Source organism: Arachis ipaensis, chromosome B3 (genome assembly GCF_059453495.1).
Source record: "Arachis ipaensis isolate K30076 ecotype BB chromosome B3, ASM5945349v1, whole genome shotgun sequence".
NCBI classification, from domain to species: Eukaryota; Viridiplantae; Streptophyta; class Magnoliopsida; order Fabales; family Fabaceae; genus Arachis; species Arachis ipaensis.
The window spans coordinates 146432851-146459026 of NC_142438.1; the positions used below are offsets into that span (position 1 = coordinate 146432851).

At 33.3% G+C, this 26176-nt stretch overlaps 4 protein-coding genes across 7 annotated transcripts; 3 read left to right on the plus strand and 1 right to left on the minus strand.

Moving 5' to 3' along the window:
• The first annotated feature begins 81 nt into the window (after positions 1–81).
• Positions 82–1707, plus strand: LOC107634815 (uncharacterized). Its single transcript, XM_016338228.3, has 3 exons — positions 82–324; positions 740–805; positions 1109–1707. The coding sequence occupies exons 1-3, from the start codon at positions 148–150 to the stop codon at positions 1604–1606; spliced, it is 741 nt and encodes a 246-aa protein (XP_016193714.1). The 5' UTR covers positions 82–147; the 3' UTR covers positions 1607–1707.
• A 1341-nt stretch (positions 1708–3048) lies between these two features.
• LOC107634814 (protein TRANSPARENT TESTA 1-like) lies at positions 3049–3975 on the plus strand. Its single transcript, XM_016338227.3, has 2 exons — positions 3049–3399; positions 3465–3975. The coding sequence occupies exons 1-2, from the start codon at positions 3049–3051 to the stop codon at positions 3858–3860; spliced, it is 747 nt and encodes a 248-aa protein (XP_016193713.2). The 3' UTR covers positions 3861–3975.
• Positions 3976–12771: 8796 nt separating this feature from the next.
• On the plus strand, positions 12772–15593 carry LOC107632035 (Remorin family protein). 2 transcript variants are annotated; one of them, XM_016335664.3, is made up of 6 exons: positions 12772–13155; positions 13257–13419; positions 13498–14034; positions 14195–14642; positions 14724–14805; positions 15215–15593. In XM_016335664.3, exons 1-6 carry the CDS (start codon positions 13126–13128, stop codon positions 15416–15418), a joined length of 1464 nt encoding a protein of 487 aa, XP_016191150.1. In that variant the 5' UTR covers positions 12772–13125; the 3' UTR covers positions 15419–15593. The 2 variants fall into 2 exon arrangements, with proteins under 2 accessions (XP_016191150.1, XP_088364307.1); XM_088508181.1 differs by having other exon boundaries at positions 12964–13155; positions 13257–14034.
• Positions 15594–20131: 4538 nt separating this feature from the next.
• On the minus strand, positions 20132–26176 carry LOC107632034 (auxin response factor 6). Of its 3 annotated transcripts, XM_021119993.2 has the most exons (15): positions 25111–25961; positions 24960–25021; positions 24509–24621; positions 24240–24338; positions 24056–24112; positions 23806–23961; positions 23637–23721; positions 23446–23536; positions 23065–23229; positions 22852–22974; positions 22588–22663; positions 22284–22431; positions 20939–22107; positions 20655–20845; positions 20132–20561 (listed from the first exon to the last, which is right to left on the minus strand). In XM_021119993.2, the coding sequence occupies exons 2-15, from the start codon at positions 25000–25002 to the stop codon at positions 20438–20440; spliced, it is 2640 nt and encodes an 879-aa protein (XP_020975652.1). In that variant the 5' UTR covers positions 25003–25021; positions 25111–25961; the 3' UTR covers positions 20132–20437. The 3 variants fall into 3 exon arrangements, with proteins under 3 accessions (XP_020975652.1, XP_088364305.1, XP_088364304.1); XM_088508179.1 differs by having other exon boundaries at positions 24960–26176; XM_088508178.1 differs by having other exon boundaries at positions 22852–23229.

Sequence of the window (26176 nt, forward strand, 5' to 3'; positions counted from 1 at the left end):
TCAATTGAATTCAAAGCACCCTTTGCATTGACGATGAAAGTCTGCGTGCCTTGTGGTTCATGACTCTTAAATTTATTTATTTGTAATTAATATTATTATTTGTAGCGCACAAGAGGAGAGGAACTTGAAGAGGGAACACACAAGAGAATGATGACATGCTCTGTGGCTTTCATCAACAAGGATTTTGACCTAAGCTTCTTTGTTTTCAAGCCTACTGTAGTTATCATCGACCATCTTGTTCATGCGCTCGTGCACTTTTCCTCCTACACTCACAACCTTGGTTCTGTCCAAAGCTCTATTTTTAGGAGCATCCATGGAAATATGGTCATGCTTTTTCTAATTTCTCTTCTTTTTTATATACTTGTCTTTATTCTTATGTGTGTGTTCTTTCACTGCCTTCTAGATAGAGCATATTTGTTTCGAAATTTGAGTATTAATTTTTACAACTCATTTTGTACTCTGTGATGCACCCCAGATAGTTATGATTTTCATTTTCTGATATGACTTTGTTCAAAATACAATAATAATTGTATCTCATAACAATTTATGGATGAGAATTTCTATCTATCAAATGTCATAGCTCCATGTTTTTTAGTGTAGCATCTAGTAATGGCTGAATGAACTTTGAATTTGTCAGTGTTAAACTCAATTCCTCTGTTCCACAATTACACATGTTTCTCTGCTCCGTTATTATTCTCAATTTTACACGTTATGCTAAATATTTATGTGCTGTAATCAGATCATATGGTGCAGTGCATGGAAGAAAATGTCCAGTGACGAAAAAGATAGGTTGATGGAAATCCTTGTAAGTTTGACCCTTCACTTCTGCACTAGATGAAAAAAAAAAAAGGAAAAGAGGCATGAAATTCTGATGAAACTTACTTTTATCATTTATGTGAACTAAAACCAATGAGGCACGTGAATCACAATAATAGTTGTCAGTTCTGTTACAGAATTAGTAAAAGAGGAAATAGCAAAGATTTACAACAGATAATTAGTACTAATTATTTAATTCCTTAGATTATTATGTGGTTACAAGTGCATATTCAAGAAGGAAAGGATTCCTGAATAAAAATTAGACAAATGATTTTATCCTTATTCCTTGCAGAAATCAATGTTAACAAACGTAACAAGAATGGCTGTGTTAGTTGAACACAGCTTCCTTGATGCATATGCTGGAGAATCAAGGGATGGCTCTTCAACAGCAAAAATTTGTAGTGGCGACATAGTTTCCATCAACACTGGAGTCACAACTGCTAAAGACCTTAATGATCTCTGCTATGCCGTGCTAGCAATTTTCAGGTGTCGCTTCGCGAAAGTAGAAGGCTTAACTGCAGGCCTTTGCTTGAAAGGGCAAAGCACTCCCAATGTGGTTTGCATTCATGTCTGGAAATCTCTACAATATTGTTACTCATGGGTCCTCAATAACAGAAAATGGATGATACCATATCTTGAACGCTTCTCTATTTTCGACATGAAATATGATATTTTCCGAGTAGTGTATGTTAGTGATGAAAATGTAGTCATTCCTCCTTATGTTTCTCCTCATAATATGTTAGCAAATGATGAGGAAGATAGTAGACAAGGACATGTTATGCAGAACTGAGAACACAGCATTCAATTCAATCATGCTGCAAAAGTTTCTATATTGTTTAATTTCTTTAAAATATCAACATATGAATGATAGATTTAAATTAGTTCTGTTCTCTTTTCTGCCTTATGTTCTTTTCAATTGTTTAACATGCATCTTGATTTCATTCTTTTCAACCTTGAAATGCTATTGGACACAATCCGAAGGTTGTTGCTGTTAGTTGGAGTAATTTATTCACTTATTTAAGGTACTTGAGAGTTAAAATATTAAATATCACAACTCTAAACTTGCTGATAGTAATAATAAGGCTAGTTAACTTAGGTATGACTGAACAATATTTATTAGATTTTTTGAAAAATAAAAGGATGATTTAATTTAGTAAGTGGTTATGCTCAGGGAGGGAATTAAATACAATCTTTAAGAAGAAATTAAAGTGGGGTTGGGAACTTGTAGTAGTGTCCCCTGCAATCTTTCAAAATCTTGTAGCAATACTACTATATATCTATATGTATATGTAGTTTTCTCTATTATTGCTCTACTATTTTTGTTAGTTTTTGCCTTTAACAACATTTAATACCCAAGACTTGCAGTTGATAAAACTGTAAAACTTCCGAAAAGAAGAAAAACAATTATACCTTTGCTATATACTTTTAATAGCAGGACACAACATCATTGTAGTTGTTTCAGTCCCATAATATGATTTAACTTTTCGTTATAATATAGATTTTGCTTCTGAGAACCAAAATTCTTATGGCACCACCGTTTGTGAAAATGTAATGGGATCATTTTGCATAGGAAAATTATTGAGTTATGTTTCATCTATTAACATTTATTAGGATAATTTAAAAGTGACATCATTCTATTAATGAATAAAATATAATCTACTTAAAGAAAAGAAAAAGAAATCTGCAGTAGTAATAACTTTAATTTTCCTGGTACATGTGAATTACAAGTGCAGTTAACAAGAATTCTACCTAGCTGCTGTATTTAATAGTGGTCCCATCACATATAATTTTGACAGTTTATGCCAAAAGAAAACCAGCTTCATTAAGAGTATCTATAATTAGCATGTTGAGTGTGAAGCAAGAGATAAGGTAGGCTCTGAAGATTTTCATATGTGAACGTTCTGACAATACAAAATGTTACTTTTTTTGCCCTCCAATTTAAATTCACTGCTATAAAATTCTTGCTATGATTGTTAGGCCATGGTCCACAGAATTTAAGTTACTATGTTATCCAATACTAGAATAGACAAATAGGACACATACCCTCAACAAAGGGTTCTTTTCAGTCAACTGTAATATTCTCCGGCCACCTATCACACCATTTCTTTCACTCCTCTTCCTTTCCAAATTTGACTATCTTCCAATTTACATGTCCTTGTTACTGACCCATATAATCTAATAAAATCTAACGTGCATTCCTCTGATAAATTCATTCATTTTTTGTTTAATACAATGACCCCTCGGATATATAATATATGTAGCTGTTACATTATACCCTGCACAAGAATCAATCTGATAGCTAAAAAGATGAATCAAAAGCAGCTTGAGCCACTACCTTTGCTAAGCAGCTTCCTTGGTTCTTCAACTTGTTCATCATCAGAACAAAATCAAAATCTGAAAGAAGATGTGACAGTGGCCTTGCACATTGGGCTCCCTGACAATTCCCATGATAATCATAATGTAGAACCTCTCCAAGCTCCAAATAATTACTGGATACCAACTGAAGAACAGATTATAATTGGTTTCAGCCACTTCTCTTGTCCTGTATGCCCAAAAACCTTCAACCGCTACAACAATCTTCAGGTAAAGTTCTAAGCTTGTTCCATTCATGTTACAGAATAATAATGCATGCAATGAATGTTGTGCAGATGCATATGTGGGGACATGGGTCAGAATACAGAAGAGGGCCAGAGTCACTGAAAAGAACACATCCAAGGCCATTGTTGGAGATAGCATGCTACTGCTGCAAAGGAGGGTGCAAGAACAACATAGAGCACCCAAGGGCAAAGCCTCTCAAAGACTTCAGAACACTGCAAACACACTATAAGAGGAAGCATGGACCCAAACCCTTCTCATGCCGCAAGTGTTCAAAGAATCTCGCTGTCAAAGGTGACTGGAGAACTCATGAGAAGAACTGCGGCAAACGCTGGCTTTGTCTTTGTGGCTCTGACTTCAAACACAAGAGGTCTCTTAAGGATCATATCAAAGCTTTTGGCTTTGGTCATACTCCCTTCTCTTCTTCTTCTACTTCTTCTTCTCATTGATCTCTCTTCCTCTCTATTCTCCAATCTTACTATATATTACTGCAATTTCTTCGCTAAAACACCATATTAGACTCCCACGTAAATAATGCTAATGCATACAATTTTTTTTTGGTTCCATGGGCTTTCCACTTTTTGGTCATAAAAACCCATGATATTTAGATGGGCCGCATTATGGGCTAGCTTAAAAACGTTACCTTTCAATTGAATATAGAAACCAGCACTCGTCCAAAAAAAAAAAAAAAAAACCAGTAGAAAACACAGAGAGAGAGAGAGAGAAAGAGTATAAACTATAAAGTAATCTATAAACCACCCTTAACTAAATGTCAGGTTCGATCATAATTTGGAGATAGAAAAATTTTAAAACTTTTAAGTAAATTATTGCATCTATCAAGATAGTTACAAGTCAAACAAAAATTAATTACTGTACTGAATAGAAAACACTTCAGTTATATATACATGACAATAAATGTCATCATTTTTCATATACGGTAAATCTATGTTGTTATTGTTATCAAGTATTATCTTATTAGACTGGAAATGACTTTAGTTCCGTTGAAGCGAAAAGAATAAGCTAGGATTTTAGACTTTTAGTACACATCATATTTAGATTGAAAGCTAATTATTGATTTATAGTTGAAGCTTAAAAATTAAACCGCCCTTGGTTAAAGCAATGAATGTTGAATGATGTTCTAATTGTTATTAATTAACACATGGTTGCTTGAAGAATTATAATCAAATGCCACACTTTTACGGGCACCTTTGAAAGTTGGTAGCTTTGGTATTCATTCTATATATAAAGTCACATTCATTTAATTAAATAATTGGGGCCAAGTTGATCAAGTCATGATGATTCTGATCTTAAGATTTTGGAGGCAATAGAGTTTAGATTTGGCATATTCATTGATAATTTCATATGCTTGCAAAAGCTTATTATAAGCCATCATTGACTTCAAAGGCAACCCAAATTCCTTATTTCTTCGCAAAAAGGGAATTATAGCAAGAGCATGATAGGGAAGCTTTTATTTTCCATATATTAGAAAAGAAAAATGAACGACAATGGTCCCCAAAATCTGAAAGCTACTACTCTCTTGTTTTTTCACCCAGTCAAAGCTCTCAATTGATTTTTAAGCATAAGGTGTCCCAACAACCTTAGTATTCTGATCTCTAGTGTAAAACGAATTGCCACAAAGGTCCCCACCTAATTTTCTTGTGGATATGTACGTACCTTACAAGCAAATAGGATATTTTCTCTCTTTTTCTAGAGGGAATAGAGTTTCTTAATTAGGATTTTTCTTAATTTGAATTATCTAATGAATAATATTATATAATCAGTAAATATTATTCTTTTTGTCAATATTTAATCAACAATAATTTACATTTATATTTACATAAATTTTATATATAAAAAATATATAGTTTATTTTTATATTTATCAGAATTTATACACATAAATTAATATAATTTATACTCAATTTTTTTAAAATTTGTATACATAAATTAATATAATTTATTTGTTAAAAGACAATTAATATTTATATTGGTCAAATAATAACCAAAAACGCTAAAAATTATTAATTTAAAAAATTTCTCTTATCTAATTGTTCTTGTTGAGTTTGGTCGGTGTATAGCTCGTCCATCGATGAATGTCTTTAAACTTCTCGTCGGGATGAGTTATACGTCGGCAAGGAGAGAACAAAGGGGTGGGTATCTGCAAAAGACACTCCGACGCTCAAGTCAGTAAGTGTTTAAGAGGTATAAGAATAATTCTATGAATATAGAATGTAAGATATGAAATAAAAGTTATCATGTGTTGTATATTATAATAATTTTATGAATATAGAATGTATATAGAATATATCTAGAATGTATCTAGAATGTGTATAGATATATCTAGAATATGTATAGAATGTCCGGTGTATATAGAAATTGGTGCCTTTTATAGGCATAGAGTTGATGGTATGACCGTTGATCATTAAGTCAGAATAATGGTCATTATGTCGATAATGAAGGTGTCGGTTATATAATGAATGATAATTAAGGCCGAGTTATAACTTATAATGCACAATAAAGACCGAGTTATACGGTGACGGATCATAGCCCCCAAGCTTTGTCTGCCGATCATATGATCCAAGCTAAGCTTAGAAAATAAAATGATTTATAACTCGATTAAAAGATAAGTGAATAATAATGATATGGTAAGAGTCATTCAATCAAGGTAGTTGCGTGAGGGATACTCTTCCGTTTAAGAATAATTTTAGCATTTGATTGTATGTGAACTGAAAAGTTCAGAGATAGATAAGATATCCATTGATAGAATCGATTGTATGATCCGAGGATATAATGGTTAATTGTCTTGTGAATTTTTTCAGCCCATAACAATTTATTGATGAATTTCTCGCTCAAAGCAATTAGTTATTGAATATTTACAATTTACAGTGAAGGTTATATGATATGAATAAGATAAATTGAGAAAATGAATATGTCTAAAGTCGCAACATATATTGAATAATATATATTGTAAAAGTAAAAGAGTTCAAAGTAGAAAAATATACCTTGAAAGTTGATAATTGTCGAGAAGAAGACGACATATATGAATGTCATACATGCCAAAATGTGAATATCTAAATTTTGTTTTGTAGGACATGCTTTAATTTGATAATAAAGCAATAAGCTAACAATTATTGAATTATACATTTAGTATAATATTTTTAGCAGTTACAGTATGACGAAAGATATTTCTCGTGCAATAATAGTAAATTTGCATGTTTGTAACTATTTTTTCTTAACTTTTTGTATTAAAACATAAAATTTAATAGCATAAAGTATAGAATATATATTGATGTTTGAATATAACTAATAAATTAGTAAATATTAGTTACACAAAATATAAATACAAAAGTATGTTGAATAAAATATATAATTTTACTTGTGTAAATAGAGAACTTTGAAAAAATTAGCAAAATTGACATGCCAACTTATGCTCGGATTGATTGAAAGTCGAATTTGTTCTCGAATTGATTGAAAGCCGAGTTTGTTCTCGGATTAGTTCATTGATCAATTATGAGATGTGAAATATTATGATACTTAAAAATGAAGCAATTTGAATGTATAAAGTACATACTTTATAAAAAATTATGATAGATTAAAATTTGATAAGAAGTATTAAATAAAATCTTAAACAAGATTGTTGAAATTAGTTCAAAAATTTAAATGTAATTCAAGTATTATGAATTTGAGGGGAGTAGGAATTATTTTACTCTCCCCACAGACGGCGCCAATTGTTCTTCCTGAGTTTGGCCGGTGTATAGCTCGTCCGTCGATGAATGTCTTTAAGCTTCTCATCGGGATGAGTTATACGTTGGCAAGGAGAAAACAAGGGGGTGAGTATCTGCAAAAGACACTCCGACGCTCAAGTTAATAACTGTTTAAGAGGTATAAGAATAATTCTATGAATATAGAATGTAAGATGTGAAATAAAAGTTATCATGTGTTGTATATTATAATAATTCTATGAATATAAAATGTATATAGAATATATCTAGAATGTATTTAGAATGTATCTAGAATATGTATAGAATGTCCGGTGTATATAGAAATTGGTGCTTTTTATAGGCATAGAGTTGATGAATAGAATTGATGGTATGACCGTTGATCATTAAGTCAGAATAATGGTCATTAAGTCGATAACGAAGATGTCGGTTACATAATGAATAATAATTAAGGCCGAGTTATAACTTATAATGCACAATAAAAACCGAGTTATACATGGACGAATCACTAATAATTATATTTTAACTCATAGTCTTATTAACAAGAGTGTTCTTTCCAAGAGTATTCTTTAAAGATATCAATAGTTTAATGTTTGAATAAAAAATCTTAATTGTTTGAGTTTTTATGTATTGAAAAAATAAAAATATTATTTGTATATTAAAATTGACTACTAAAATTAATTATTATATATTTGTATATAAAAATATATATTATTTAATTTATTTATAATATGTATATTTTAATATATATTTTATATTATTAATTAATTTTAATATATTGTTGTAAAAAACTAAAATTTTCTATTTTATTCTCTTAGTCAATGTTTTTAGAGTATTCTTTGATTAAACATGTATGTCAGATTAGAGTTAATTCCAGCTCTAGATATAATATCACACCCTTAACACTAATAAAGTGAATTACAGAATTATTTCTTTTAATTTTATTTTTAAAGTTAGAAACTAGAGAGAAGGGAGTGAATATGCAAGCGTCAAAAAGTTGAGAAAGGAACAAAGATTCTGTACCAAACACAAAAATGAAAAGGTTATGGAAGCCCCAACATTGCACGGTTCATTAGATTTTGATTATTTATGCTGCCATTTCAACACATACATACAAGAGTGTAGGGTACTACTGTAGTACAAGGTCTCATCTCACCTCTCTAGATTCTGTACCAAATAAAATCTTGTTGGATCGGACGCATATACGGTATACCCATCACACAAAACCATTCCATTATTTACATGAACTAATGTGATAATAAATCACATTATTTTGTGAAAGACTTTGCAAAATATGTTGAATTGAAATTGCAAAATTGTTGTTTACCTTTTGGGGAGAAACGTGGAGGGGGTATTAGAATTTATTGTTTTTGTTATTATTTAGTTATAAATTTAATTTTTATAGTTTATTTTTTTTTAGTTTAGTAATCTAATAATATATTTTATCTTATATTTTTAAATATTAATAGTTAACTTATAGTTAAAAATAATAAATTTTGATGGTTTTTTAGTATTTTTTTTTTATATATATACGATATTATTCTATTAAATTATGAGTTTAATTTTGATGCACTGACGATATAAAGTATTTTATATTGTGTATCATATTCTTTCTTTTTTATAACCATTCACGCGATTAATGTAAAAAGTAGTTATTTTTATTGATATAGTGTTATGTAATTAAATGTATGTATAAAACTATTTACACAGTATCAAAATTAAATTTTTAAATTATTTTGTTAAATTAAAAAATAAATCATTTTATAGGGAATAAATTCCCTAGTGGCTAGGTATAGTAGGTACTGTAAAAGAGACATAATTGCCAAAGAGGTGCATCGATGGAGCTTAGAAAATAATAATAATAATAATAATAATAATAATAATAATAATAATAATAATAATAATAGAGGAATGCTATGGAGCTAGTAACTTTTGTGATTTGTAACCATTAAATAGTCATCAATAATAATTTTAATGGTGTGAAATTGGTGTGAACTTTCATTTAATGACTCACTTTTCTTTGCATGGTTATATGCTGGTCAGAATTTAACAAAGTTGTTGGTTCCTAGATTTTTCCATAATGATAATATGTAAAAGATGGCCGTTAGCAAGAGTTTTTTTTTTTTTTTTTTTGTTCGAGCAACCACAATCAACGCAATGCCCAGACCATGTGCCTCTCAATCTATTGTGTGAAAACGACTTGCCATGACTTTATTTATTTTTTCTGCTGACATGTTTTGTGCATTCCTTCCTTCACCATAAGATGAATTTTCGGACACTATTTATATATATATTCATATGGAGAAATGCAAGAACAATCATTACTTTGTTAATGGGCACTCAATATCCAGAAATAAGAAGAATTGCCTCGTATAATTAATAGCTAATTTATTTATATGTATGCATAATTGCATATTCATGTGGTAGGGTAGTGGCAGTGCCACCCTAGTTTGTTATTTTGTTTTGGGAAATAGCTACAATCCCTACAACTAACAACGCATGCTTCATGCACCTTTCTTACAATCTGCCACACGCCAACTCCAAATAATTCACCTCACTTGTTTATCAGTTATGAACACTTCACTTCACTTATTAAAAAAAAAAAAACAATATAGTGGTAAAATTTTATTTTGGGAATGAAGAGTTTAAAGTATTTATTTATTCTTTCTCTTCGTACGTCAACTTTGATCACAATTTTATCTTTGAAAAGATGAAAGAGATGTTTTGCCTGCGTATATGATATAAGAAACCAATACCACACTGAATTCAAACTAAATACCTAATATGTTTGAACCAAAAAGAAAGGGCATATTGTATGAGAAATGGGTCAACTAATTAGGCGAAGTGAATCAATACGTTCACATACAGTGTTTGAATTATCGGTCAAAGGTCCAAACCCTAATCAAGGGGCAAACATTATACACGTCATGATCAGTGGGCCCCACTTACTGCAAACATCCCATGTGAACCACACTAGGGCCCCTCCTTTCTAGTTATCTAATCTAATCTAATCTAACATCGACTTTAGGTTAATAAAATTGATGTAATTAACAATACTCAAGAATGTTTCTTGGGCTACTAAAACTAGCAAATAACATAAAAATTTTAACAGTACAAAAGATAAATTGAATAGTGAATCTGTTGGACCTTAGACCTTATTAAAAGCAAACAAAAAGTATGTGACCTCCCTACTCTTACTAATTACTATGGGGCTTTGTGCTTTAAAAGTTTGATTAGATGATGGATAATGATAATTAAGTTTTCTTGAGGCAAGGGGCGGATTTATAGGAGTGAGCACGAGTAGCGAGTATTCAATTACTCATCCGAACCAAACTAATTAAATTGGTTCTGAAACCAATGGATAATTGGGTTTAACTCGAACCAAATCAATGGCCTTTGTTAGTAATTAGTTCGGGTATCGATTCTGGAAGTGCGGAATCCGAATCAACTCGCGAATCCGATTATATATTAATTAAATAAAAAATAAATTATATATGACTTTTTTATTAGACAATGATTATTCACTATTAATATGTATGGATTTTAATAAGTTTAGTTTTTAATGTATTTGGTGTTTAATATATTTGGATTATTTCTATTGGTGTTACATGTTTATTGTACTTGTTGAATTTTTAAGATAAAAATTTGTTTCTTTTTTTATGAATTTTAAAGTCATCGGATACCCAATTATCCGAATCGAACCAATCCGTTCTTAATCGATTTGGTTTAGTTCGGATACATGTACAAAAAATCACAAATTCAAACTAAACCGAACAAATTATATTTTGATCGGTTCGATTCTAATTTTACCATAAATCCGAACCAAACCGACCTGTACTCACTCCTACGGATTTAACTATACTATGGTGTGGTAAATTATTTGACGATTCTAAAAAGCATGCATTGGCTATATCTTAATTTTAGGAAGTAATTTAATTTTACTGTTACTCATAATATTAATTTGTATAGAAGTTCTCTTTATTAACAATGTATCATATATATAATTTTTTTTTTTTACCTAAACTTTTTATATCTACCACTGAGATTTTTTTTAACTGAAATTTTGTATGTCTACCTCTAAGATTTTGAGACATAAGTATTGAACTTTGAAAATAATAGATCAAGATGAGCTGAAAACTCCAATTAATTATTTATCATTATCTCGGTCCACTGTGTTCTGATGTTGCAAATCAATTTATTGAATGACAATTAATTTTTTCTGATCTCTCCCTTGAAATCATAAAGCTTTACTCAGTTGCACTTTTGAAAATTATGAAAGAAAATTACAGATTAGAGGCAAAATAACTAGAAGATAATAATAATAATGGATAAGAAAGAACATGTTTATATTATATATATAGAGAGAGCAATTTTTTTTAAATGCATAATTTAACATAATTGTATAAAAAAATTTACATGATCATGGTTACTTCTTTAAAATGGTCCCCGGAAATCAACGGTATATATTTTTGGATAACCACATCAAAACCTTTTATACTCTTACGCAGTTAAAACTTAAAAGTAAAAACGATGGATGAATGATTGAGAATTTCAGGGGAGTAGGAAAAGGGTAAATTGGTCCCTAAAAATGTAAGTGGATTAGGTGATGACCCTGGTCAAGGAAGGAAGGAAGGATTAGTCAGTCACATTATAGAATTCCTAAACTTTCAGATTCAGAGCAGAGTCCCAACCCATTTGGCTTCTGAATTCTGACACCCTCTGCTAATTTAATTCTCAATACGTTACATGCACATATATAAAAAGTTATTTGCTAAATTAATTATTTATCTAAAATATATATTAAAATAAATTAAATAATATATATACATAATATTTTTTATTTTATTATTTTCTCCTGTTTTCCATCTAAAATTAATAGAATATATATTATACGAAATATAAACTTTACATTATAGAATAAATTAGTATGAGAAGTTTTTAAAAAAAAAAAAAAAACTAAATAACATGTTATGATGTACAGATATTAATACTGATATAAAATACATAAATACATAAATTTAAAATTTTTATAAGACACAAAAATATAATATGTATATATATAAAATATAAAATATTTTTTAGATAAATTATAATAATATTTTAATAATTAATAATATATATTATTTTTAAAATTATTTTAAAAATACTATTAAAAAAATAGACAAATTAATATATAATAATATTTAAATATATTTAAAAATATTTAATTTTTTTATTTTTATTAAAATATAATTAAACATAAAAAATATATATATTAAATAAATATCAATAAATATTTTATTTAAAATATATTTAATACACAGATACAATAAATAAAAAAAGAATTTTACCTATTCAATCAAAAATAAGCAAGGGACAACGAAAATGATGAGTCTGCCTTGGTGGATGTGTTTTCCCCAGAAGTATCTTTGACTGGCCAAGGGAATATATTCATACGTATATTATACTATATCCTCTACCTTCCTTTTTTTGACGAGATCTACCTTTCGCTTTACTACATGTATTAATGAGTATATTATATTAATGAGTATATTATATTATTATCAATTTAAACAAATGATAAAGCTTTGCAAAAGCATCCTAATGGAGTAGTCATGTTTAATTATTTATGAGTTTATCTTTGTGGTTCGTGTTATAATAATAATGAAAGCTATTTTTGCCGAGATTACCGGAAAAATTCAGTGAGCCACACACGGGCGCACCAACATAACAACATTGGCTTTACGCCTTTACTTCACGTGCTTTCACTTTTATATAAGATAATTTTGGTTGGGGGTAAAATCGGAAAATGGCGTGCATACATAGATACAGATAAGTGCATCCACCCGTACTGTACTGTATACAGTATACAGTATACAGCGACCGAAACTTGACGCAACAAATTCATTGATTGATTCATTGTTTCTTGTGTGCTATGCTTCATTCCTTCATTGTGTTGAACCGAACTGCACTGCTGCTGCATTTGTTAAGCATACACAGATCTCTCATCTCTATTCATGGACTACGAGAGGATTCACAAACCTCAGGTCTTTTAATTCCGTTTCAATTTACCTTTTGCATCCTCTTCTTCATTAGTGAGCCACCGTTCATGCCTTCCTTCTAATAATTTGTTTTGTTTGTTATGCAGACTGGAATAATTTCCCCAAGTAAACTGAGGATGAAGCTTATAGGTCACAGAAAGAAGGATGGATCCAACAGTAACTCATCCAGAACTTCCCCTTCCAGAATTGATGATGCTGAATTTGTCAACAGCTTACTACCTTCTAACAATGGCAACCCTGACGATGAAGGTCTGCATTTCATTTCTTTCTCTTTCTCTTGTGTGTATATGATGAATGGCAATGACTTCATTAATTCCTTAATTCCAGTTACATCTCCCAGCTTAGAACCAAAGGGAAACGGTGGCACCGGCCTTACCAAGATTCAGCATCTTCAAAAGGCTGATGGTGGAAGTTCAAGCACTATTCACCCGGTGAGAACAATAGAAGAGGAAAATCTTGATTATGACAGTAATGCTAGCTCATCAAGCTTCGAGTTTGATAAAGGAGAGAGATCGGTGAACAATCCGGCAACAAGATCACTATTGAGGCCTATTCCTTCTAAGTGGAATGATGCTGAGAAATGGATAATGAGGCAAAACACACAAGCTACTATTTCAAAAAAGAATAATACTCTGCATAATAGTCAACCTAATCGCATGGTGAGGGTTGCTCCGGAGTCTGGTGTTTATGATCATAAGTTATCAACAGCCAAGGTGACAGAAACAAAGCGGGTTGACAAATTCTCTTTTGTTCCTTCCGATGGAAGAAATCCAGTACTAGAAGAGTCTTATCCCCAAAGCAAAGATTTAAAGGAAGTAAATGACTTGGACTTATCTTGCTCAACAAGTACACATGATCATACAGGTATGTTCAATATCACACCTCAGTTATGTTGTAAGTTGCGTTCATTTTAGGGAAAATGGACAAAGCATTATACTAGATGTTTATATGGAATTTTGATTTGATTGAATGTAGAGGTGTGTGTTATGCTCTACAGCAAGATGAATTTGTTCATATTTTGCAGAATTTCCTGGAATTCGATCGGTGGCAATGAGAGATATGGGAACAGAAATGACCCCTGTGCCAAGTCAAGAGCCTTCACGAACTGCTACTCCTGGTGGCTCAGCAACTCCACTACGTAGCCCAGCGTCTTCAATGCCTTCAACTCCAAGGAGAGGTGAGCCTGCTTCAACACCTTTGGACAACACAACTGATGATGATTTGCAGTTTCCAACTGAAAATGGAAGAAAACACTTGTCTGAAGAAGAAATGAAACTCAAGACAAGGAGAGAGATTGCAGCCCTTGGCGTGCAGCTTGGTAAGATGAATATTGCTGCTTGGGCAAGCAACGGCGACGAGGAAGAGAAAAAGTCTGCTATGAGGGACGCAAATGTGGAACAACATGAGAGAATTGAATTTGAAAAGCGTGCTGCCCAGTGGGAGGAAGCTCAAAAGTCTAAACATACTGCAAGGTTTTATTTTGTGTTCAACCAAGGTTTAAAATCATGGAAAGTTTTCATCCTAATGTGATTAGTCCGTGTTAATATTTTCAGATTTAAACGTGAGGAAATCAAAATTCAAGCATGGGAAAGTCAGCAAAAGGCAAAGTTAGAAGCAGAAATGAGAAGAATTGAGGTAGTTATTATTTTGCATAGTCCATATACATCAGAAAAAGCAAAAGTCTTCCATATTTTAGAACCTGAATGTTGTTTAGTGAGATATGGAGCATTTTTAACTTTTCTATGGAGACAGACATCATAATTATGCTATGGTTATTTTTTATTTCTACTTGAACATTGCTTGAAACTTGATCTGTATCTGATATTCTAAATTAACTATATGTCTCTCCAATTATTTATGTATAATAGAAGCTTAATAACTGAACAGATTTGATGAAATATTAATATTATACATTGAACATAGGTTAAATCCATATGATTGCCATTATTTAATTGCAGTTTGTCCTAATGTTTACTTGAGTAGATAGTCTTTACTTCATAACAATGTTCACATTGCCATTGATTGAAACTGTTTACAATTTAAGGCCAAAGTTGAGCAAATGAAAGCTCAGACACATGCAAAGATGGTGAAAAAGATTGCTCTGGCAAGACAAAGATCAGAAGAGAAACGTGCGGCGGCCGCAGCTAGAAAAAGTCGGGAAGCCGAAAGAACCGCAGCTCAAGCAGAGTACATACGCCAAACAGGGCGAATGCCCCCTTCCAGTTACACCTGTTGTGGTTGGGTCTGATGTATAGACATTGCAATTAAAACAAAATGCAAATCACATAACTGTGTAAGGTATGAGCCATAAACAATGGCAAATGATAGATCTTGTATGTTACTGAAACCCTGTAGTTTTCAGGCACCTGAGTGCAACTTGCTACGTAAAAGTAAAAGGGATTGCTGAATGATGATTTTTATAAGTCACAGAACTGTGTCTGTTTCATTTTTTTATTATTATAAAAAAAAAAAAAATTGGAGGAGGAAAAAAAATAGAGAGAAGAAAATGAAAGTGTCTGCTTTCACCTATTGGCCATTGTTTTCACTTCCTAGTTTCTACTTTCTACTATGCAAAGTTACAAGTTTCCTCTAGTGAAAAGTAAACCATATTTTAATTTAAGAAAAACAATGCAAAGATATGTTATTTATATTTACTCTTATTATACATGGGTTTTATACTTATCTATGTACATAAAACATTCTTTTCAAAATAAAATAAACCTTTGTGATCATACCACATGTTGGGGCACTGTAGAGAGTGAATTCTCGACCACCATCAAAATTTTGGAGAGGAATTAAGTGAAAGAATATAAGATGAAAAGACACTATATCCAATTCAAAACATTAAGATAGTAAGTTAACAGGTCTCTCATCTTATAGATTCTTCATTCTTTTTTGTTATCTTTAATGTGAGACTAATTTCATACATTATTTTTCATATTTGCAACATTAACAACACAACAGAAAATAAGTAATGGATAATTATTGCCTGAGCAACAATTTTTTACAATATTTAGTTATCACCGTAAGTTGAAATTAATTTGCAAAGGGATTGCTTAAACATTAATTCCATGAATCTATATCACAATCTTAAGGGAGATAAAATCTATTGAAACATTAGTTCTATCAATTTCTTTTATCTTGGCACGGATTGAAAAAAGATGTGCACAAAATTATGTGTACCTAATGAATTGAACGGAGTGCTCCCTGCCTTGGTAAGAATGCACAATCCCTTTTATCCAAAGCAATAGGCCAATAGCCCGAAAATATAAATTCTGAACTTTGGGCTACACTAGTTTCCACAAGGCTGCAAAAGTGCCTAATTTTATGATTCCCAAAGTATGAATCTGGTTCTTTATATACAAGCCAATAGTGAATTACTTGGACCACCATCATTGACTCCTATCAAGGGGACGAGCATATAACAACACCTACGATATTTATTTAGCAGTAACCCCTAAACAAGTTATGTCATCCTACTAAATCCACTCGTTCAAATTGTCTTAACCCAATCCACCACTTTCACAGTAATATTCTTTCTCTTTTGACCTTTTTGGTATGAGAAACCTTTTTCACAATAATTTCATAACTTCCATGTCCATCTATCCCTCAATTGGTTGGGCTGAACCCTCATTTTTCAATCTTTACTCTTTACTACACCAACAAAGGCTCTTATGATCCAAGAAAAAAAAAACTTTCTCTTTTCTTTTTCCCTCTAAATATATTTCTTCAAAGATTTTTCACCAATTTCGTCAATAATATTTACGATCTCTATTAACCCTCGTTAAAATGTGTAATTTAGTGTGCCATAGCCTATAGTATATAGAAATACTCTTACAAGTCTAATATAGAACTAAGAAAAAATCAGCCAAATAAATATTTATTCACTCACTATTTTTTTAATTACCTTTTTAAACTTGTTCATTTTTTTTCTCCTTCCTCTCAACACCAGAGTTTCACCCATTATCACAAGTCACCCACCACCACTGCTGACTAGCCACCTAATGCCGCCAAATTGGTTTTGTTTTACTTTATTTCACATTCAGATATTAAATTTTAGATGTTTTATTGTTTTTAATTTCGAACATTTTTATAATATTCATTTTTTTAATTATTGACTAATTTACGAATTAATTGTTAAATTGATATTGATTCTTGTAAATTTTCATATGTTCATTATTATGAGATAAATTGAAATTCAGTACCTATGATCATAAGAAGTAGCAATAACATATATACATGGAAATGGATCATCTCCATTTTTTTAACACTTGAGAGAATAAAGTGTGATCTCTTACCTTTAATCTTATAATGGGACCAAAATTAACAGAAATTCTTCGCATACAAGCGATTAAGGCTTGTAAGACTTACAAGTCCAATTAAAACTAACACTCAAAACGCGTTTCTTCTTCTTCTTCTTCCTCTTCGTCTTCTTCTTCTTCTTTTCTTTCGTTTCTTGCCTTCTCTTTCTCCTCCTTCTTCTTCTTACTGCACCTTCTTCTTCTTCTTCTTCTTTTCTTTCGTTTCTTGTCTTCTCTTTCTCCTTCTTCTTCTTGCTGCACATTCTTCTTCTTCGTCTTCCTCTTTTTCTTCTTCATTTACGTGCTTTTCTCTCTGTTTTCTTTCTTATTATTCTCGATTTCCATTGTTTTTTTTTACATCAAGCTCTGAAATCGTTTTTGAAGAGAAAGAGAAAGAGTTCTGAATTATGCATAAGGTATACTTCAACGAATTTTGGGTGTATTTTTTAAATCCTTTGAGTGTAGTTTTGTAATCTTTTGGGTGTATTTCTATAATCGTTTGGGTGTATTCCTGTAACCGTTTGGGTGTATTTCTGAAGTTCCATTATCTTCAAAACGATTTCAAAGCTTGATTTCAAAAACTATGAAAATCGAAAGAAAACGAAGAAAAAGAAGAGGAAGAAGAGGAAGAGGAAGAAGAGTCGTTCGTAATACATGGTGAGTGTAGCGCTTTGAAAACAGAAAACGGTTGAATAACGCATTAAAAGGCCCGTGTGTAGCAACTTGTAAGACTTGTAAGTCAAAAAGACTTGTATGTGTAGCAGGCCTCCAAAATTAAATAGAAGAGAAAGAACAATGAAATGTGAGATCTTATCCTAAACACTATCCAATTTTTTTTTTTTCATTAGAGACGATCCACTCCTATGCATGCATATGGCATCAATTTCTACATATTAGAGGAAAGGGGAAACATCAAAGGACGCACCTCAACCACACGTGTTTAACAAGGTTGCTTCTTTGCTACAACCTTTTTGGTCATGTTGTGGATGGCACAAAAGCCACATATATTTGCTAGTACACTTGAAAATTCAAAACATCAATTATGAAGATAAGAAATTAAAGCGAGTCTTTAGATTTAGTTCAGGGATTTTTTCACGTGAAAATTCACATGACTTTGTCATCTTGAGATTTTTATTATTGACAAAAGAATATGAGACTCATACAATGGTTTGATTTAGTAAAATTTTTACTTTTTAAAAGTTATAACATCTATGTTTGGTAAATTAAATTAAAAATATTTTTTAATAAACATAGGTATTAACAAGTGTGTTTGGTAAAATAACTTCTAAAATTTAAAAATATTGTAATAGATATTAATTAATGTATAAAATTATATTAGATTTTTTAATTTTGATAAGTACAAGCTATTTTTGAAATATTCCATCTTAAGTGTTTTTAAAAACACACGTATTTTTTAAAAGCAGCAAACACAAACATCCTTTCAAAAAGTTTTATCAAATCAAAACCTTAATCATGTGGAATTTTGAAGTCAAAGAATGAATTGATATAAATGGAAAAATTGCAAGTTGGAACTGAACAAGCTAAGCAAGAAAGGTAGGCAAGTGGTTGGGGGGTGCCAACCCTAGCTAGTATTGCTACTTATGGTGGATAGTGCCCTACCACGTCACCATTCCATACCCATAAAGAGGGTCTCATCTAATAAGGCAACCCACACAACATGCATCCAAGCAACCTTCAACTTTTTCCGCATTCCACACACACTTGACACTACACTCTTCAAAAGAAAACCATAGACAAGAACTTTGAATGCTTGTTTAGGTACACTAATGAAGTAATTCGATTCATGGTAACAAACAAACTCCACTGCCAAATCTGCCGACAACTACAAGTACGAAGCTCTTATTGACTCTTCAGAGAACATAACATAGATATTGTTAAGCAGTGTTAATAGATTTTCTATCACAAAAAGTATTAAAAGTTTCAACTTTTTGTCGTTGTTCAATGCATTTATTAAAAGCTTGTCAAGGTACAGCCGTATTAATAGAACAAAGTAGTAACATACTACTAACTCCAACAACAATTAAATTCTGATTTCTCAAAGTCTCCAACAACCCCTGCAAGCTCCAACTTCTCAGATTAAATTATACTACTACAACAAATTGTTAAAATTAAATAAATAGCAAAACCATTCAAGCTAGCGTGAAAAGATTGCATGGCCAAATCCAATAACAGAACAAACTAGGCCACTTTCACATCAATGGAAGTTCAACGTTAACGTGCTCAATGTCAATTTAAGACACATCACATGGGGTTTTTGGTGTTCAAATTGTCACCATCCACCTTCCCCCGAAAAATGTTTACCTACAACTCAAGAATGGCCAAAGATGTCAACTAACGTGAGTTAGTTTAGTAGTTAGCTCATTAGTCCGCTTAAGCAAGTGTCCAGACTCCAGAGTTAAAATCCTGCCCTTTGCATGCAACAATCCATTGGCTAGTGTCACACCTTAAATGAAACTCTGATTCGCGACAAACTAGTCATTAGCTTGTCGGGTTGGAAGATACCATGGGAAACAAAAAAAAATGTCCAACATCATCCGCAATGTCCTTTTGTTCTATCATCAAACACTGGGCTTATATGCATGAAAAAGGTTTAAACTCATCACACATGCGACGCCAAATGAAAAGTAAACATCGTAGTAGAAGATAATGTTGTGATAATATATGGCATATAGAATATAGTATCTTAAATCCATATTCCTAACAGGGTAAGTAATAATATGATGAAGGGTAGCACAATGAGGATATGTCATATATATAGTTACAGTGTTTTAGATTATGAATTGGTCCCTAAGCAGCAACAAACACCAAAATAAAAACAAAAGCAAAAGGCTTGGAATTAAGCTAGACTACAACAACTAAGAGTACCTCTCACCATTGTTAAAAGGTTGAGAAGGAATGGTAATAATACAAGAGAGAGAAGTTGTTCATGGTGACTATCACATCATTCAGAAGTCTAAATTTCTTGGGTCATCATGTCCTGGTAAGTCATCACAGATGCCATTGTTGGCCATTTGCTGCACCTCCCGAGGGGAAAGTATCTTGATGCACCATACACTATTTACAAATTCCCTGTCATGTCAAAGATCATTAACATAAACATATGTAAGAAATCAGGGTAATAATCATCATTACAAAGAAAAGAATAAAGCATGAGCTACTTACGGCCATGGGTCATCACCGAGGAGAAGAACGTCATTCTCTCGGTCCACAACTACAAGCTGCCAGCCTGATCTCAAAGGGTCCTCCAACTCACCTTCAAGGCCGAACATACGAGCAAGCTCGCTGCGCAGCTCATGGTAGTTGGTAAATCTAGTTATATCCAATGATCTTCCAAAGGTCCCTGATTTATAAACCTGTTAATCTCAAAACAAAAATGCAACATTCAGTCAACCAGTGCCAACTTTATCATGCACTGTAACAAAGTAGTAGTGGAAACAGATGCTCACCTTCACAAAGGTCTTTTTATTTGGCGGGTTTCCTCGGCCCCCATCTTCTGGAGGCTGAAGGAAGCCCGATTCACCATTGCTGTGTGTCATTCCTTGATTCAGTGAAGAATCAGTGCCTACTGTATTCAGGTAATTAGAAGATTGAATAGGTACGGTTGATGAATGAGTGTTGCTGCCAACCCCCTTAAGGCTTGACATTCCATGATGCATTAGTAGCGAAGAAGAGTTTTCTATATTCACACCAAACAAAATATGGTTTTGTGGATCAGTGCTCCCTTCTACACTGTACTCCCTACCAGGAACTGGTGGCAACGAAATAGCATTCTGAGACATGGTGCTATGTGCCTGCCCCAACTGATCCACCTGAGGCAGAACACATTGAGAAGCTTCAGAAGAAACAAGAGGATCCACTGCAACACGCTTTGAGGGCCATGCAGATGAAGATTGAACAGGAACCCAAGAGGAAGTTCTAGCAAGGTTCACAAGGTGGGATGTTTCATCCTGGGGAAATGAACCCAAGATACTGTGTAGCGGAGAAACAGCAGCAGTACCATTTGAATCAGTAAAACTTTGCTGATGGCACAGTGAAGAGATAGCCTGCATGGGTAACGACTGAGACTGCGGAGTGGAAACGAACTGAGACATTGTAGAGACCACATTTGGAATCTCCTGATGATCTACCATTTGTTGTTGGTGGTGCTGCTGCTGCTGCTGCTGTTGAAGCTGTGGTTGCTGCTGCTGATGACTCTGATTGTTGAATAAGTGCTGATTCTGTAGATGCTGCTGAAGATGATTTTGAATTTGAACCTGAGATTGAGATGGATGCTGAATTTCTTGATTATTTGGGAAGGCCTGCTGATGTTGAGAGGGCTGCAACATTGGTGTCTGCATTAAAGCACCCGTCCGGTTAGGGAAGTTCTGGGGTTGCTGAAACTGAATTAAGGAAGTTGGATGCTGTTTGGTAGGGTCTAAAGTCCTCATATCCTGAAGCGCAGTGGCAGCCATAGCTTGGTACAGATCTGTTTGCAAATTCAACATGGAGGGATCAAGCCTTGGCTGCATCCAAGGACTTACACCGGTACCCTGAAAATTAAGAGACTGTAGCCCTCTATCAGCATCTCTAAGCCACATTAGTGAAGAATTTATGCCGAAATCATCCTCCTTCATGCCTGCAAGCATTCAATGCAAGTGAAATTGGAGAGGGTCAATGAGATTGAGTTTCTGTTGACACACAAACGAAATGAACTTTGAAAATTGAAATAATCACTTTTTAAGGGTTAAACAACATTAGGTAATCAGAAAATTTCGCTTATTCTTTTGGATCTAAATGTCACATGAAGCATACCATAGAAAGAAGGAAGTCCTGAAGGCCATGGTCTTTTAAGCCTAAGAGGAAACGGAGATGGATACATAGGAAATGTTGTTAAGGGCTCAATTTCCCATAGAGACACTCGAGGTTGCTTCTCTCCAGCAGTAGACTCATCCCAGCCAACCTGCAACCAAGTCAAAACCATGTTCATCCTTAGCACTTAGAAAGATGGAAAGTGTTCACAAAGCAAGATATTATCAATGTTACATCTGCAGATGCATGCAGCACTCAATTCAATCACATAACCTCAATTCAATAACATGAATGTATGCATACAGACCTTGACCGAACGCCAATGTGAATTTTGCCATCGAACAGGATCCAAGTCACTAATACCAGTTATGGTGCCCATGTATCTGCATGAGTATATATTAGTATCACAAACATGTATAATCAATTCTATTAAATGACTAACCCATTTATCCTATGAGAGGAATTATATCACACAAACATTTGAATAGAGGATTAGAATAACAAGTATAGCTTCAAATGATCTCTAATTCATATGCAACATGGTCTTAAACAAAGGTAAGTCTCAACCTACCGCCGCACACTAGATTCCTCTGTTTCAAACAGCATTCTGAAGCGCATGCCAACTGAGACTCGAGTATGATACACAGCTTTAACATACTTTGCCAAGGGTATGACAAAGTCTGATGGGCAAGCACTGAAATTAAAAGTAGCAAAAGAAAAATCGTCGGTCAAAAAGGAAACAATATCATGACCTGAAGGTTTTGCACAAGAGTCTAAGTGGTACCGTGGGTTATAGAAAATGGTGAATCGACTATTGGTTGCAGCTGCATGAGCTGCAGCAGCAAGAAGCCCCAAGTGCATGCTATCACTAGACAAAACTGAGGAAGGCATCACAGGTTGTGGCCGATTAGCACGGCGAATGCCAAGAAGCAATTGATTCTTTTCATTCCTGTAGAAGAATTTTACTTCAGTTAGACCAATTATAAGATATGTTTATAACAGAATTACTATTGAAAGCAGCTATGCTCAACATCACAACAATAAATTGTGAATATAGAACATGTGAATTACACGGGAAGGAGAAGAATGTTATTAATGCAGTGGAGAGCAGTGTGCCACTTCAATTAAACAAAAAGGGGAAAAGCAGAAATAAAAATTTTCTAACCAGATAAACAGCACAGCATCACCAGCAACAAGTCTTTTAGCACTCACGAAGACACTCCATCCCGTTGTCAATAGATGCCTTTTGGGTTGGCCTGCAGAAGAAGACAGCAAGTTACTTTCAGGGGATAAAAATAATAGCCTGCGCTTGCTGCCGAAAGAAGGGTAAACAATCTCAGTTTTATTATAACTCACCGCGAAAGATATGTCTGAATTTCCATTCATTACCATGCAAATCCCTTGCAATTAACTCTTGAGCAGGAGGCTGTTGGGTGAAGTCCTGTAGGTCACAATAATCAATCAGTTAATAAACCAACAGATCTAGTGAGCAAGTTTTCATGCACGATTCTGCATAAATGTTTACCAAAGGAGGAAACACTTTTTCAGCTGCACGGCGAGGAACAGAGAACCCTCCATGCGTGCTTGTGTCACTGGCTGTCAAAGTTTTGCAAAAGTAGTTTGTAGGCTGTTTACTTGGAGTGCCCAACTCTGCTGGAAGGTATGCCTCCTTTTGCTCTTGCTGCAAACAAGGTCATAGTACAATGTCAGAGTAAGAATTATAACTATGAACTCTAGAAAATCAGTTATCAATTAATAAAGGGAATCAATCATACAGGATTCAGAGGTTGCAAGGTCATTTGTGCATATACTTCATCTGTCTCAATATCAGCCTGAATTCATAAAATAAAGAAAAATTAGAAAAGCAGAATTTTAAAAGATGAATCAGAAGCAAACAAGCCTTACATGACTATTATATTAAAATGAAAAATAAACTAAGTAAATAAACAAGAGCCTTACATGCATAGTCACATTATGAAGTTGACAGATAAGTTGGGGAGGCAAGCTTGGATAGTTAGGAATTTGGGCATCCACTTCCCTGTTGGTTGATACAGCAACCTAAAGCAAAGGGAAAAGAAAAATGCTTACTTAGAAGTTAGAATACATGCATGCATGTAACTCATCAAGTCCAAGTAATCAAACAAACTAGTATCTAAAACTTTATAGTTTAGAATTTAGACATAAACTAAAAGAACTTAGGCATATAACTTCCAACATCACAATCTTACCTGTTCACTGTGACCTTGTGGAAAGTACACAACTCGGCTTCCAACAATTGGTAAAGAAACAAGGGGACCAGCACATGCATGCCAAAGTTCTGAATCCAAAACGCGCTTTTCTCCTGCAAAGAACAGCCATCACAATGCCATGAATATCCAACAGAATGTTCATAGCTGCCACCTAAATTCGTCAAGAGCACTAACTGATTTTGGTATATTCATTAGCAAAACCATGATCTTAATAAACAACAAAAGGCTTGGCGCGGAGCAAATCAAACCAAATCACGTTAGAGAAACAAGATTCTCAGCAACCAAAGTCCATCAAGATCTAAAAGAGAATAGCATTTTCACCCCTTAACACTGGGATGCAACAATAACTAGCTCCAAAACAGAGTGGAGAATAGAAAGGGAGATGAAGAAGGAAGAAGAATATGCAAACAAGAGTGTATACATAACATACCTTCCGGGGGTGGAGGACAAAAATCAGCTGAAGAAAGCTTCATTTTCAGCAAAATTTCAAAACTAGAAAAAACCAAGCCAATCCCACACAGTCAATTACTAAAAACAAAAGCTCTTTAAGTAGACCAATTAAGTAGGAGCAAAATCCTCACAAGAAGAACCTCAGACCACAGAAAAATCCTTTTCTTCTCTCCCTTCCCGCTGCAAAATCTCATTCTTCTTACCTTAATCTCCCCTTTCACCAACCAAAACTCATTCCAAATCTGAACAAAAACTGAACAACCAGACAATGAATTGCCTCAGCCATTAACGAGAAATGCTAAGTAGACCCAAAAGATTCCCACACTTCCAACCCTTCAACCAAAACCAGTTTCACTGCAAAAGATAACTTTTTTACTTTCACTCTTCATTCCCTTCCAATCCTACTCAATCCCCACCACCCAAAGTTCCAATCTTGAACCAAACACTTCATCATACAAACGTATTTTTCCAGCTCCAAAAGCAACTAACCAGCACCACTAGTATCTTCCACGGCTCCAAATTCGGCAACAAGCTCAAAAACCAAACAACCTCAGGAACTCCGAAACCAAACAGATCTCAGCCACAAGAGAGAACGAATCCAACAAGGCACCGGATCTCAGCAAGAACCAAACTCAGAAGAAAAAGGAGCAAATGGACTTGAGAAACTAAAACAACCTTGTAACTGAAAAACGGATACTGTTACAAAGGTAGGCACTTGGTTCCTCTTTTTTTCCTCATGGAGGAGACAAGATAACAGTGTGCTCGCGTCTCCTTCTTTGAAAAAAAAGAAGCTCGGGTCGGTTCTTATTTTATTTGATATTTGTTCTTTTTCTTTTCCAGTGTAGAAAAAATGAGCAGCAGTTAGAGGTGGTGGCGTTGTTGCTCCAAATGGAAAAATGGTGTTTTCAGTGTGCAGCTTCTTGGGTGAATGAAGACAGAACCGCCACTATTTTTCTTGGGAGTGTTCCTTTTTTCGGTCTTTGAAGTTTGAAGCAGCAGAACAAAGAAAGAAAGAGAGAGAAGGGGGTGTGTATTCTGAGTCAGATTATTTTTGTTTCTTCTTTTTTTTTTTCGATTATTGAGAGAATGAAGAAGGCTTGGCTTCACAGTTTTGCATTTTTGCTTTATCATTATTTATATCACCTTTCGTACCCACGATTTCAGACACTCAAGGAGGGAAACAAAAATAAAAAGAGT

Bases quoted from the DNA above. Each gene is read 5' to 3' on its own strand.
- LOC107634814 (XM_016338227.3), top strand. From the start codon at position 3,049: ATGACCCCTCGGATATATAATATATGTAGCTGTTACATTATACCCTGC. The intron at 3,400-3,464 runs GTAAAGTTCTAA...AATGTTGTGCAG, and splicing joins ACCGCTACAACAATCTTCAG to ATGCATATGTGGGGACATGG.
- LOC107634815 (XM_016338228.3), top strand. From the start codon at position 148: ATGATGACATGCTCTGTGGCTTTCATCAACAAGGATTTTGACCTAAGC. The intron at 325-739 runs GTCATGCTTTTT...TGCTGTAATCAG, and splicing joins GGAGCATCCATGGAAATATG to ATCATATGGTGCAGTGCATG. The intron at 806-1,108 runs GTAAGTTTGACC...TATTCCTTGCAG, and splicing joins ATAGGTTGATGGAAATCCTT to AAATCAATGTTAACAAACGT.
- LOC107632034 (XM_088508178.1), bottom strand. From the start codon at position 25,002: ATGAAGCTTTCTTCAGCTGATTTTTGTCCTCCACCCCCGGAAG. The intron at 24,339-24,508 runs GTAAGATTGTGA...CCTTTGCTTTAG, and splicing joins CACAAGGTCACAGTGAACAG to GTTGCTGTATCAACCAACAG. The intron at 22,108-22,283 runs GTATGCTTCATG...GAATGCTTGCAG, and splicing joins AGGACTTCCTTCTTTCTATG to GCATGAAGGAGGATGATTTC.
- LOC107632035 (XM_088508181.1), top strand. From the start codon at position 13,126: ATGGACTACGAGAGGATTCACAAACCTCAG. The intron at 13,156-13,256 runs GTCTTTTAATTC...TTTGTTATGCAG, and splicing joins AGAGGATTCACAAACCTCAG to ACTGGAATAATTTCCCCAAG. The intron at 14,035-14,194 runs GTATGTTCAATA...CATATTTTGCAG, and splicing joins AAGTACACATGATCATACAG to AATTTCCTGGAATTCGATCG.